The sequence below is a fragment of the Coregonus clupeaformis genome, unplaced genomic scaffold, assembly GCF_020615455.1.
Source record: "Coregonus clupeaformis isolate EN_2021a unplaced genomic scaffold, ASM2061545v1 scaf1016, whole genome shotgun sequence".
NCBI classification, from domain to species: domain Eukaryota; kingdom Metazoa; phylum Chordata; class Actinopteri; order Salmoniformes; family Salmonidae; genus Coregonus; species Coregonus clupeaformis.
Genome location: NW_025534470.1, coordinates 110,001 through 125,000, shown reverse-complemented (window position 1 = coordinate 125,000; position 15,000 = coordinate 110,001). Strand labels below are relative to the sequence as shown.

The following is a 15,000-nucleotide window of genomic DNA, read 5'->3' as shown; positions in this document are numbered from 1 at the left end:
GCCTGATCAGGGGTCTATTCATTCTGCCGATTCTGTTGGAAGGAGGAGAACGTGGCTGTGTGTTTACGCCTGATCAGGGGTCTATTCATTCTGCCGATTCTGTTGGAAGGAGGAGAACGTGGCTGTGTGTTTACGCCTGATCAGGGGTCTATTCATTCTGCCAATTCTGTTGAAAAACGTTTCTTAAAACGGAAGAAAACGGAACAAAATGGGGATAAACAAACCTGAATTTGTCCAATAGAAACTCTTGTTTGCAACTGTTGGACTAATGATTACATCCTAGATCAGCTAGATGCAGGCAAGAGTGTGCAAGGCGATATTGAACGTGTCACTGTCTGTCCATGTGTCACTGAATGTCACCTCAAATGTGTCTCTCGACCTGTGTGCACCTACAGTTGAAGACGTAAGTTTACATACACTTAGGTTGGAGTCATTAAAATTCGTTTTTCAACCACTACGCACATTTCTTGTTAACAAATAGTTTTGGCAAGTTGGTTAGGACATCTACTTTGTGCGTGACACAAGTAATTTTTCCAACAACTGTTTACAGACAGATTATTTCACTTATAATTCACTGTATCACAATTCCAGTGGGTCAGAAGTTTACATACACTAAGTTGACTGTACCTTTAAACAGCAGCAGCTAAGCAACTTTGCAGTATTTTTTTTTTTGTGTGTGTTATTTCTTACATTATCAGCCCAGAACGTTTTTTTGTGTTATTACAAACAGCTGGAAATAACTTTTGGATTTCAGAGCGGCAGTAACTCACCAGCATTAAGACCAGGAATTACGACTTTCCCGAATTGGATCCTATGTTCGTACCACCCACGGCAATTGAACTTTTCCCAGAGGCTGCTCCAAGACGCCGCCGGCGGAGAAGAGGTATTCGGAGTGAACTTCTAGTCCGACTCAGGAGGCGGGCACACCATCCACCGCTTCCGAGTATATTACTCGCTAATGTACAGTCTCTGGACAATAAAGTAGACGAGCTCAGGGCGAGGATCTCCTTCCAGAGAGACATCAGGGACTGTAACATACTCTGTTTCACGGAATCATGGCTCTCTCCGGATATACTGTCCCCGCCCGCTGGGTTGTCAGTACATTACGCAGACAGGAATAAAGAACTCTTCTCCGCGAAGAAGAAAGGCGGTGGTGTATGTTTCATGATTAACTACTCATGGTATGATTGTGATAACATACAGAAACTCAAGTCCTTTTGTTCCCCCGACCTAGAATACCTCACAATCAAATGCCGACCGTATTACCTCCCAAGAGAATTCTCTTCAGTTATAGTCACAGCCGTGTATATTCCCCCTCAAGCCGATACCACGAAGGCCCTCAAGGAACTACACTGGACTTTATGCAAACTGGAAACCCCATATCCTGAGGCCGAGTTTTATTGAAGCTGGGGATTTTAACAAAGCAAATTTGAGGAAAACGCTACCGAAGTTCTATCAACACATTGACTAGTACTCGCTTAGGGAAAACACTAGATCACTGCTACTCCCCCTTTCGGGATGCCTACAAGGCCCTCCCCCGCCCTCCCTTCGGCAAATCAGATCACGACTCCATTTTGCTCCTCCCTTCCTATAGGCAGAAACTCAAACAGGAAGTACCCGTGCTAAGGTCTAGTCAACGCTGATCTGACCAATCGAATCCATGCTTCAAGATTGTTTTGATCACGCGGACTGGGATATGTCCCGGGTAGCCTCTAAGAATAACATTGACGTTTACACAGACACGGTGACTGAGTTCATCAGGAAGTGTATAGGGGATGTTGTTCCCACGGTGACTTTTAAAACCTACCCAAACCAGAAACCGTGGATAGATGGCAGCATTCGCGCAAAACTAAAAGCACGAACCACCGCATTTAACCATGGTGACTGGGAATATGGTTGAATACAAACAGTGTAGTTATTCCCTCCGTAATGCAATCAAACAGACAAAACATCAGTACAGAGACAAAGTGGAATCGCAATTCAACGGCTCAGACACGAGACGTATGTGGCAGGGTCTACAGACAATCACGGATTACAGGAAAACCAGCCACGTCGCAGACACCGACGTCTTGCTCCCAGACAAGCTAATCACCTTCTTCACCCGTTTTGAGGATAACACAGTGCCACCGACACGGCCCACTCCCAAGGACTGTGGGCTCTCGTTGTCCGTGGCCAACGTGAGTAAGGCATTTAAGTGTATTAACCCTCGCAAGGCTGCCGGCCCAGACGGCATCCCTAGCCGCGTCCTCAGAGCATGTGCAGACCAGCTGGCTGGAGTGTTTGCGGACATATTCAATCTCTCCCTATCCCAGTCTGCTGTCCCCACTTGCTTCAAGATGTCCACCACTGTTCCTGTACCCAAGAAAGCAAAGGTAACTGAACTAAATGACTATCGCCACGTAGCACTCACTTCTGTCATCATTAAGTGCTTTGAGAGACTAGTCAAGGATCATATCACCTCCACCTTACCTGACACCCGAGACCCACTGCAATTTGCTTACCGCCCCAATAGCTCCACAGATGATGCAATCGCCATCGCACTGCCCTATCCCATCTGGACAGAGGGGAATACCTACGTCAGAATGCTGTTCATTGACTATAGCTCAGCCTTCAACACCATAGTACCCTCCAAGCTCATCATTAATGATGGTGAAGGTAGGAAACAGGTAGGAAACAACACCTCCACTTCGCTGATCCTCAATACAGGGGCCCCACAAGGGTGCGTGCTCAGCCCCCTCCTGTACTCTTTGTTCACCCATGACTGCATGACAGTCATCCAATATGCTGTAATAGAAATAAGGCCTTGCTCATGAAGAAAAAGAGTCCTCCCTCATCTTAAACAGCAATGACCGCCACTGGTTTCTGCAATTTGATTGGAGTCCACCTGTGGTAAATTCAATTGATTGGACATGATTTGGAAAGCCACACACCTGTCTATATATGGTCCCACAATTGACAGTGAATGTCAGAGCAAAAACCAAGCCATGAGGTCGAAGGAATTGTCCGTAGAGCTCAGAGACAGGATTGTGTCTAGGCACAGATCTGGGAAGGGTACCAAGACTCTTCCTAGAGCTGGCCGCCCAGCCAAACTGAGCAATTGGGGGAGAAGGGCCTTGGTCAGGCAGAACCCAAGAGCTCCTCTGTGGAGATGGGAGAACCTTCCGGAAAGGACAACCATCTCTGCAGCACTCCACCCATCAGGCCTTTATGGTAGAGTGGCCAGACAGAAGCCACTCCTCAGTAAAAGGCACATGACAGCCCGCTTGGAGTTTGCCAAAAGGCACCTAAAGGACTCTCAGAACATGAGAAATAAGATTCTCTGGTCTGATGAAACCAAGATTGAATTCTTTGGCCTGAATGCCAAGCGTCACATCTGGAAGAAACCTGGCACAATCCTTACGGTGAATCATGGGGGTGGCAATATCATGCTGTGGGGATGTTTTTCAACGGCAGGGACTGGGAGACTAGTCAGGATCGAGGGAAAGATAACCGGGGCAAAGTACAGAGAGATCCTTGATGAAAACCTGCTCCAGAGCGCTCAGGACCTCAGACTGGGTCGAAGGTTCACCTTCCAACAGGACAATGACCCTAAGCACACAGCCAAGACAACGCAGGAGTGGCTTCGGGACAAGTCTCTTAATGTCCTTGAGTGGCCCAGCCAGAGGCCGGACTTGAACCCCAATGAATCTCTGGAGAGACCTGAAAATAGCTGTGCAGCGACGCTCCCCATCCAACCTGACAGAGCTTGAGAGGATCTGCAGAGAAGAATGGGAGAAACTCCCCAAAGACAGGTGTGCCAAGCTTGTAGCGTCATACCCAAGAAGACTCAAGGCTGTAATCACTTCCAAAAGTGCTTCAACAAAGTACTGAGTAAAGGGTCTGAATACTTATGTAAATGTTATATTTCAGTTTTTCTTTTTTTATAAATTTACAAAAATGTCGAAAACCTGTTTTCGCTTTGTCATTTTGGGGTATTGTGTGTAGACTGATGAGTAAAAAATTTTTTTAAATCCATTTTAGAATAAGGCTGTAACGTAACAAAATGTGGAAAAAGTCAAGGGGTCTGAACACTTTCCAAATGCACTGTATATAGTGCAAACGTATGGGGCGAACTCAGTGAAGTTCCATCTCTTACGTCTCTGTGCGGCCTGTCAATTCTTAGAGGGAACATTGAGGCCGAACAGTTGCCATACCGAGCTGTGATGCAACCAGTCAGGATGCTCTCAATGGTGCAGCTGTATAACTTTTTGAGGATCTGAGGACCCATGCCAAATCTTGTCAGTCTCCTGAGGGGGAATAGGCTTTGTCGTTCGCTCTTCACGACTGTCTTGGTGTGTTTGGACCATGATAGTTCGTTGGTGATGTGGACACCAAGGAACTTGAAGCTCTCAACCTGTTCCACTACAGCCCCGTCGATGAGAATGGGGACGTGCTCAGTCCTCGTTTTCCTGTAGTCCACGATCAGGTCCTTTGTCTTGCTCACATTGAGGGAGAGGTTGTTGTCCTGGCACCACACTGCCAGGTCTCTGACTTCCTCACTATAGGCTTCTCATCGTTGTCGGTGATCAGGCCTACCACTGTTGTGTCGTCGGCAAACTTAATGATGGTGTTGGAGTCGTGCCTGGCCATGCAGTCATGGGTGAACAGGGAGTACAGGAGGGGACTGAGCACGCACCCCTGAGGGGCCCCCGTGTTGAGGATCAGTGTGGCAGATGTGTTGTTACCTACCCTTACCACCTGGGGGCGGCCAGTCAGGAAGTCCAGGATCCAGTTGCAGAGGGAGATGTTTAGTCCCAGGGTCCTTAGCTTAGTGATGAGCTTTGAGGGCACTATGGTGTTGAACGCTGAGCTGTAGTCAATGAATAGCATTCTCACGTAGGTGGTCATTTTGTCCAGGTGGGAAAGGGCAGTGTGGAGTGCAATAGAGATTGCATCATCTGTGGATCTGTTGGGGCGGTATGCGAATTGTAGTGGGTCTAGGGTTTCTGGGATAATGGTGTTGATGTGAGCCATGACCAGTCTTTCAAAGTACTTCATGTCTACAGACGTCAGTGCTACGGGTCGGTAGTCATTTAGGCAGGTTATCTTAGTGTCCTTGGGCACGGGGACTATGGTGGTCTGCTTGAAACATGTAGGTATTACAGACTCGGTCAGGGACATGTTGAAAATGTCAGTGAAGACATTTGCCAGTTGGTCAGTGGTAATGCATCTGGCCCTGCGGCCTTGTGAATGTTGACCTGTTTAAAGATCTTACTCACATCGGCTACGGAGAGCATGATCACACAGTCGTCCTGAACAGCTCATGCATGCTTCAGTGTTGCTTGCCTCGAAGCGAGCAAAGAAGGCATTTAGCTCGTCTGGTAGGCTCACGTCACTGGGCAGCTCGCAGCTGGGTTTCCCTTTGTAGTCCATAATAGTTTGCAAGCCCTGCCACATCCCACGTGCGTCAGAGCCGGTGTAGTAGGATTCAATGTTAGTCCTGTCTTGACACTTTGCCTGTTAGATGGTTCGTCGGAGGGCGTAGCGGGATTTCTTATAAGCATCCGGGTAGAGTCCCACTCCTTGAAAGCGGCAGCTCTAGCCTTTAGGTCGGTGCGGATGTTGCCTGTAATCCATGGCTTCTGGTTGGAATATGTACGTACGGTCATTTACATTTTAGTCATTTAGCAGACACTCTTATCCAGAGCAACTTACAGTTAGTGAGTGCATACATCTTTTTTCATACTGGCCCCCCGTGGGAATCGAACCCACAACCCTGGCGTTGCAAGCGCCATGCTCTACCAACTGAGCTACACGGTCACTGTGGGGACGACGTCATCGAAGCACTTATTGATGAAGCCAGTGACTGATGTGGTGTACTCCTCAATGCTATCTGAAGAATCCCAGAACGTGTTCCAGTCTGTGCTAGCAAAACAGTCCTGTAGCTTAGCATCTGCGTCATCTGACCACTTCCTTATTAACCGAGTCACTGGTGCTTCCTGCTTTAGTTTTTGCTTATAAGCAGGAATCAGGAGGATAGAGTTATGGTCAGATTTGCCATTTTGTCTTCAACATGTTTTGTTATTTACCCATTAAAATGTTCCCACAGATAGAATGTGCGACAGACCTGTTCTATCATAACAATATAATATTTTGCTACTGTGTTTTATTACTGCGCAGGAGACTTGTTCTTCTAGCCTGAATGATTTTTAAAAAGTTTTATTTCTTCCATTTATGATTCATAGCAGGGATGACTCCTGAGTGGCGCAGTGGTCTAAGGCGCTGTATTGCAGTGCTAACTGTGCCACTAGATCCTGGTTCGAATCCAGGCTCTGTCGCAGCCGGCCGCGACCGGGAGACTCATGGGCGGCGCACAATTGGCCCAGCGTCGTCCAGGGTAGGGGAGGGAATGGCCGGCAGGGATGTAGCTCAGTTGATAGAGCATGGCGTTTGCAACGCCAGGGTTGTGGGTTCGATTCCCACGGGGGGCCAGTATAAAAAATAATAAAAATATGTATTCACTAAACTGTAAGTCGCTCTGGATAAGAGCGTCTGCTAAATGACTAAAATGTAAATGTAAATGTAATGAAGATACAACGGGCAATGTTTTACTTTTCAATAAAACCTGTCACGTTGGTAAAATAACATAATTCTACTTAATTGTATTACAGCTTTACAGGCTAATTTCTATTCTGTTAAGATGAATCACCATCATCTAAATGTGATTTCTGTCATTCCGAGCACCGGGGGGGTGGGTTGCGCACCCTAATGCATACGAGTCTGTTACATTTCTCAAACGTCCGGTAAATTAAAAATCTTGCCGGTCACATTGTCCTCTGGGAAAACCCTGACAGTATCACCACGGTAACAGGGTCCTGGTATATATAGTCAGGCAGGACAGAGGACAACCCTGACTCCCATCCCACCCTGTCCTGTAGTACTCACCTGTGGATAAGTCAGAGCGAAGGCAAGCCATCCTCCCAGCAGTAGAGACAGTATCACCACGGTAACAGGGTCCTGGTATATATAGTCAGGCAGGACAGAGGACAACCCTGACTCCCATCCCACCCTGTCCTGTAGTACTCACCTGTGGATAAGTCAGAGCGAAGGCAAGCCATCCTCCCAGCAGTAGAGACAGTATCACCACGGTAACAGGGTCCTGGTATATATAGTCAGGCAGGACAGAGGACAACCCTGACTCACATCCCACCCTGTCCTGTAGTACTCACCTGTGGATAAGTCAGAGCGAAGGCAAGCCATCCTCCCAGCAGTAGAGACAGTATCACCACGGTAACAGGGTCCTGGTATATATAGTCAGGCAGGACAGAGGACAACCCTGACTCCCATCCCACCCTGTCCTGTAGTACTCACCTGTGGATAAGTCAGAGCGAAGGCAAGCCATCCTCCCAGCAGTAGAGACAGTATCACCACGGTAACAGGGTCCTGGTATATATAGTCAGGCAGGACAGAGGACAACCCTGACTCCCATCCCACCCTGTCCTGTAGTACTCACCTGTGGATAAGTCAGAGCGAAGGCAAGCCATCCTCCCAGCAGTAGAGACAGTATCACCACGGTAACAGGGTCCTGGTATATATAGTCAGGCAGGACAGAGGACAACCCTGACTCCCATCCCACCCTGTCCTGTAGTACTCACCTGTGGATAAGTCAGAGCGAAGGCAAGCCATCCTCCCTAGCAGTAGAGACAGTATCACCACGGTAACAGGGTCCTGGTATATATGTCAGGCAGGACAGAGGACAACCCTGACTCCCATCCCACCCTGTCCTGTAGTACTCACCTGTGGATAAGTCAGAGCGAAGGCAAGCCATCCTCCCAGCAGTAGAGACAGTATCACCACGGTAACAGGGTCCTGGTATATATAGTCAGGCAGGACAGAGGACAACCCTGACTCCCATCCCACCCTGTCCTGTAGTACTCACCTGTGGATAAGTCAGAGCGAAGGCAAGCCATCCTCCCAGCAGTAGAGACAGTATCACCACGGTAACAGGGTCCTGGTATATATAGTCAGGCAGGACAGAGGACAACCCTGACTCCCATCCCACCCTGTCCTGTAGTACTCACCTGTGGATAAGTCAGAGCGAAGGCAAGCCATCCTCCCAGCAGTAGAGACAGTATCACCACGGTAACAGGGTCCTGGTATATATAGTCAGGCAGGACAGAGGACAACCCTGACTCCCATCCCACCCTGTCCTGTAGTACTCACCTGTGGATAAGTCAGAGCGAAGGCAAGCCATCCTCCTCCCAGCAGTAGAGACAGTATCACCACGGTAACAGGGTCCTGGTATATATAGTCAGGCAGGACAGAGGACAACCCTGACTCCCATCCCACCCTGTCCTGTAGTACTCACCTGTGGATAAGTCAGAGCGAAGGCAAGCCATCCTCCCAGCAGTAGAGACAGTATCACCACGGTAACAGGGTCCTGGTATATATAGTCAGGCAGGACAGAGGACAACCCTGACTCCCATCCCACCCTGTCCTGTAGTACTCACCTGTGGATAAGTCAGAGCGAAGGCAAGCCATCCTCCCAGCAGTAGAGACAGTATCACCACGGTAACAGGGTCCTGGTATATATAGTCAGGCAGGACAGAGGACAACCCTGACTCCCATCCCACCCTGTCCTGTAGTACTCACCTGTGGATAAGTCAGAGCGAAGGCAAGCCATCCTCCCAGCAGTAGAGACAGTATCACCACGGTAACAGGGTCCTGGTATATATAGTCAGGCAGGACAGAGGACAACCCTGACTCCCATCCCACCCTGTCCTGTAGTACTCACCTGTGGATAAGTCAGAGCGAAGGCAAGCCATCCTCCCAGCAGTAGAGACAGTATCACCACGGTAACAGGGTCCTGGTATATATAGTCAGGCAGGACAGAGGACAACCCTGACTCCCATCCCACCCTGTCCTGTAGTACTCACCTGTGGATAAGTCAGAGCGAAGGCAAGCCATCCTCCTCCCAGCAGTAGAGACAGTATCACCACGGTAACAGGGTCCTGGTATATATAGTCAGGCAGGACAGAGGACAACCCTGACTCCCATCCCACCCTGTCCTGTAGTACTCACCTGTGGATAAGTCAGAGCGAAGGCAAGCCATCCTCCCAGCAGTAGAGACAGTATCACCACGGTAACAGGGTCCTGGTATATATAGTCAGGCAGGACAGAGGACAACCCTGACTCCCATCCCACCCTGTCCTGTAGTACTCACCTGTGGATAAGTCAGAGCGAAGGCAAGCCATCCTCCTAGCAGTAGAGACAGTATCACCACGGTAACAGGGTCCTGGTATATATAGTCAGGCAGGACAGAGGACAACCCTGACTCCCATCCCACCCTGTCCTGTAGTACTCACCTGTGGATAAGTCAGAGCGAAGGCAAGCCATCCTCCTCCCAGCAGTAGAGACAGTATCACCACGGTAACAGGGTCCTGGTATATATAGTCAGGCAGGACAGAGGACAACCCTGACTCCCATCCCACCCTGTCCTGTAGTACTCACCTGTGGATAAGTCAGAGCGAAGGCAAGCCATCCTCCCAGCAGTAGAGACAGTATCACCACGGTAACAGGGTCCTGGTATATATAGTCAGGCAGGACAGAGGACAACCCTGACTCCCATCCCACCCTGTCCTGTAGTACTCACCTGTGGATAAGTCAGAGCGAAGGCAAGCCATCCTCCTAGCAGTAGAGACAGTATCACCACGGTAACAGGGTCCTGGTATATATAGTCAGGCAGGACAGAGGACAACCCTGACTCCCATCCCACCCTGTCCTGTAGTACTCACCTGTGGATAAGTCAGAGCGAAGGCAAGCCATCCTCCTAGCAGTAGAGACAGTATCACCACGGTAACAGGGTCCTGGTATATATAGTCAGGCAGGACAGAGGACAACCCTGACTCCCATCCCACCCTGTCCTGTAGTACTCACCTGTGGATAAGTCAGAGCGAAGGCAAGCCATCCTCCCAGCAGTAGAGACAGTATCACCACGGTAACAGGGTCCTGGTATATATAGTCAGGCAGGACAGAGGACAACCCTGACTCCCATCCCACCCTGTCCTGTAGTACTCACCTGTGGATAAGTCAGAGCGAAGGCAAGCCATCCTCCCAGCAGTAGAGACAGTATCACCACGGTAACAGGGTCCTGGTATATATAGTCAGGCAGGACAGAGGACAACCCTGACTCCCATCCCACCCTGTCCTGTAGTACTCACCTGTGGATAAGTCAGAGCGAAGGCAAGCCATCCTCCCAGCAGTAGAGACAGTATCACCACGGTAACAGGGTCCTGGTATATATAGTCAGGCAGGACAGAGGACAACCCTGACTCCCATCCCACCCTGTCCTGTAGTACTCACCTGTGGATAAGTCAGAGCGAAGGCAAGCCATCCTCCCAGCAGTAGAGACAGTATCACCACGGTAACAGGGTCCTGGTATATATAGTCAGGCAGGACAGAGGACAACCCTGACTCCCATCCCACCCTGTCCTGTAGTACTCACCTGTGGATAAGTCAGAGCGAAGGCAAGCCATCCTCCCAGCAGTAGAGACAGTATCACCACGGTAACAGGGTCCTGGTATATATAGTCAGGCAGGACAGAGGACAACCCTGACTCCCATCCCACCCTGTCCTGTAGTACTCACCTGTGGATAAGTCAGAGCGAAGGCAAGCCATCCTCCCAGCAGTAGAGACAGTATCACCACGGTAACAGGGTCCTGGTATATATAGTCAGGCAGGACAGAGGACAACCCTGACTCCCATCCCACCCTGTCCTGTAGTACTCACCTGTGGATAAGTCAGAGCGAAGGCAAGCCATCCTCCTAGCAGTAGAGACAGTATCACCACGGTAACAGGGTCCTGGTATATATAGTCAGGCAGGACAGAGGACAACCCTGACTCCCATCCCACCCTGTCCTGTAGTACTCACCTGTGGATAAGTCAGAGCGAAGGCAAGCCATCCTCCCAGCAGTAGAGACAGTATCACCACGGTAACAGGGTCCTGGTATATATAGTCAGGCAGGACAGAGGACAACCCTGACTCCCATCCCACCCTGTCCTGTAGTACTCACCTGTGGATAAGTCAGAGCGAAGGCAAGCCATCCTCCCAGCAGTAGAGACAGTATCACCACGGTAACAGGGTCCTGGTATATATAGTCAGGCAGGACAGAGGACAACCCTGACTCCCATCCCACCCTGTCCTGTAGTACTCACCTGTGGATAAGTCAGAGCGAAGGCAAGCCATCCTCCTCCTAGCAGTAGAGACAGTATCACCACGGTAACAGGGTCCTGGTATATATAGTCAGGCAGGACAGAGGACAACCCTGACTCCCATCCCACCCTGTCCTGTAGTACTCACCTGTGGATAAGTCAGAGCGAAGGCAAGCCATCCTCCCTAGCAGTAGAGACAGTATCACCACGGTAACAGGGTCCTGGTATATATAGTCAGGCAGGACAGAGGACAACCCTGACTCCCATCCCACCCTGTCCTGTAGTACTCACCTGTGGATAAGTCAGAGCGAAGGCAAGCCATCCTCCTAGCAGTAGAGACAGTATCACCACGGTAACAGGGTCCTGGTATATATAGTCAGGCAGGACAGAGGACAACCCTGACTCCCATCCCACCCTGTCCTGTAGTACTCACCTGTGGATAAGTCAGAGCGAAGGCAAGCCATCCTCCCAGCAGTAGAGACAGTATCACCACGGTAACAGGGTCCTGGTATATATAGTCAGGCAGGACAGAGGACAACCCTGACTCCCATCCCACCCTGTCCTGTAGTACTCACCTGTGGATAAGTCAGAGCGAAGGCAAGCCATCCTCCCAGCAGTAGAGACAGTATCACCACGGTAACAGGGTCCTGGTATATATAGTCAGGCAGGACAGAGGACAACCCTGACTCCCATCCCACCCTGTCCTGTAGTACTCACCTGTGGATAAGTCAGAGCGAAGGCAAGCCATCCTCCCAGCAGTAGAGACAGTATCACCACGGTAACAGGGTCCTGGTATATATAGTCAGGCAGGACAGAGGACAACCCTGACTCCCATCCCACCCTGTCCTGTAGTACTCACCTGTGGATAAGTCAGAGCGAAGGCAAGCCATCCTCCCAGCAGTAGAGACAGTATCACCACGGTAACAGGGTCCTGGTATATATAGTCAGGCAGGACAGAGGACAACCCTGACTCCCATCCCACCCTGTCCTGTAGTACTCACCTGTGGATAAGTCAGAGCGAAGGCAAGCCATCCTCCCAGCAGTAGAGACAGTATCACCACGGTAACAGGGTCCTGGTATATATAGTCAGGCAGGACAGAGGACAACCCTGACTCCCATCCCACCCTGTCCTGTAGTACTCACCTGTGGATAAGTCAGAGCGAAGGCAAGCCATCCTCCCAGCAGTAGAGACAGTATCACCACGGTAACAGGGTCCTGGTATATATAGTCAGGCAGGACAGAGGACAACCCTGACTCCCATCCCACCCTGTCCTGTAGTACTCACCTGTGGATAAGTCAGAGCGAAGGCAAGCCATCCTCCCAGCAGTAGAGACAGTATCACCACGGTAACAGGGTCCTGGTATATATAGTCAGGCAGGACAGAGGACAACCCTGACTCCCATCCCACCCTGTCCTGTAGTACTCACCTGTGGATAAGTCAGAGCGAAGGCAAGCCATCCTCCCAGCAGTAGAGACAGTATCACCACGGTAACAGGGTCCTGGTATATATAGTCAGGCAGGACAGAGGACAACCCTGACTCCCATCCCACCCTGTCCTGTAGTACTCACCTGTGGATAAGTCAGAGCGAAGGCAAGCCATCCTCCCAGCAGTAGAGACAGTATCACCACGGTAACAGGGTCCTGGTATATATAGTCAGGCAGGACAGAGGACAACCCTGACTCCCATCCCACCCTGTCCTGTAGTACTCACCTGTGGATAAGTCAGAGCGAAGGCAAGCCATCCTCCCAGCAGTAGAGACAGTATCACCACGGTAACAGGGTCCTGGTATATATAGTCAGGCAGGACAGAGGACAACCCTGACTCCCATCCCACCCTGTCCTGTAGTACTCACCTGTGGATAAGTCAGAGCGAAGGCAAGCCATCCTCCCAGCAGTAGAGACAGTATCACCACGGTAACAGGGTCCTGGTATATATAGTCAGGCAGGACAGAGGACAACCCTGACTCCCATCCCACCCTGTCCTGTAGTACTCACCTGTGGATAAGTCAGAGCGAAGGCAAGCCATCCTCCCAGCAGTAGAGACAGTATCACCACGGTAACAGGGTCCTGGTATATATAGTCAGGCAGGACAGAGGACAACCCTGACTCCCATCCCACCCTGTCCTGTAGTACTCACCTGTGGATAAGTCAGAGCGAAGGCAAGCCATCCTCCCAGCAGTAGAGACAGTATCACCACGGTAACAGGGTCCTGGTATATATAGTCAGGCAGGACAGAGGACAACCCTGACTCCCATCCCACCCTGTCCTGTAGTACTCACCTGTGGATAAGTCAGAGCGAAGGCAAGCCATCCTCCCAGCAGTAGAGACAGTATCACCACGGTAACAGGGTCCTGGTATATATAGTCAGGCAGGACAGAGGACAACCCTGACTCCCATCCCACCCTGTCCTGTAGTACTCACCTGTGGATAAGTCAGAGCGAAGGCAAGCCATCCTCCCAGCAGTAGAGACAGTATCACCACGGTAACAGGGTCCTGGTATATATAGTCAGGCAGGACAGAGGACAACCCTGACTCCCATCCCACCCTGTCCTGTAGTACTCACCTGTGGATAAGTCAGAGCGAAGGCAAGCCATCCTCCCAGCAGTAGAGACAGTATCACCACGGTAACAGGGTCCTGGTATATATAGTCAGGCAGGACAGAGGACAACCCTGACTCCCATCCCACCCTGTCCTGTAGTACTCACCTGTGGATAAGTCAGAGCGAAGGCAAGCCATCCTCCCAGCAGTAGAGACAGTATCACCACGGTAACAGGGTCCTGGTATATATAGTCAGGCAGGACAGAGGACAACCCTGACTCCCATCCCACCCTGTCCTGTAGTACTCACCTGTGGATAAGTCAGAGCGAAGGCAAGCCATCCTCCTAGCAGTAGAGACAGTATCACCACGGTAACAGGGTCCTGGTATATATAGTCAGGCAGGACAGAGGACAACCCTGACTCCCATCCCACCCTGTCCTGTAGTACTCACCTGTGGATAAGTCAGAGCGAAGGCAAGCCATCCTCCCAGCAGTAGAGACAGTATCACCACGGTAACAGGGTCCTGGTATATATAGTCAGGCAGGACAGAGGACAACCCTGACTCCCATCCCACCCTGTCCTGTAGTACTCACCTGTGGATAAGTCAGAGCGAAGGCAAGCCATCCTCCCAGCAGTAGAGACAGTATCACCACGGTAACAGGGTCCTGGTATATATAGTCAGGCAGGACAGAGGACAACCCTGACTCCCATCCCACCCTGTCCTGTAGTACTCACCTGTGGATAAGTCAGAGCGAAGGCAAGCCATCCTCCCAGCAGTAGAGACAGTATCACCACGGTAACAGGGTCCTGGTATATATAGTCAGGCAGGACAGAGGACAACCCTGACTCCCATCCCACCCTGTCCTGTAGTACTCACCTGTGGATAAGTCAGAGCGAAGGCAAGCCATCCTCCCAGCAGTAGAGACAGTATCACCACGGTAACAGGGTCCTGGTATATATAGTCAGGCAGGACAGAGGACAACCCTGACTCCCATCCCACCCTGTCCTGTAGTACTCACCTGTGGATAAGTCAGAGCGAAGGCAAGCCATCCTCCCAGCAGTAGAGACAGTATCACCATGGTAACAGGGTCCTGGTATATATAGTCAGGCAGGACAGAGGACAACCCTGACTCCCATCCCACCCTGTCCTGTAGTACTCACCTGTGGATAAGTCAGAGCGAAGGCAAGCCATCCTCCTAGCAGTAGAGACAGTATCACCACGGTAACAGGGTCCTGGTATATATAGTCAGGCAGGACAGAGGACAACCCTGA

The 15,000-nt window shown here is 50.6% G+C and overlaps 1 protein-coding gene across 1 annotated transcript in view; it reads right to left on the bottom strand.

The window, feature by feature from the left end:
* ern2 (endoplasmic reticulum to nucleus signaling 2) overlaps nucleotides 1-15,000 on the bottom strand; it is a 139,265-nt gene that overhangs the window by 48,031 nt on the left and 76,234 nt on the right. The window contains exon 15 of the mRNA XM_045217336.1: nucleotides 8,203-8,342. Coding sequence (XP_045073271.1) covers nucleotides 8,203-8,342 — 140 coding nt within the window. The remainder of the gene's footprint in view (nucleotides 1-8,202; nucleotides 8,343-15,000) is intronic.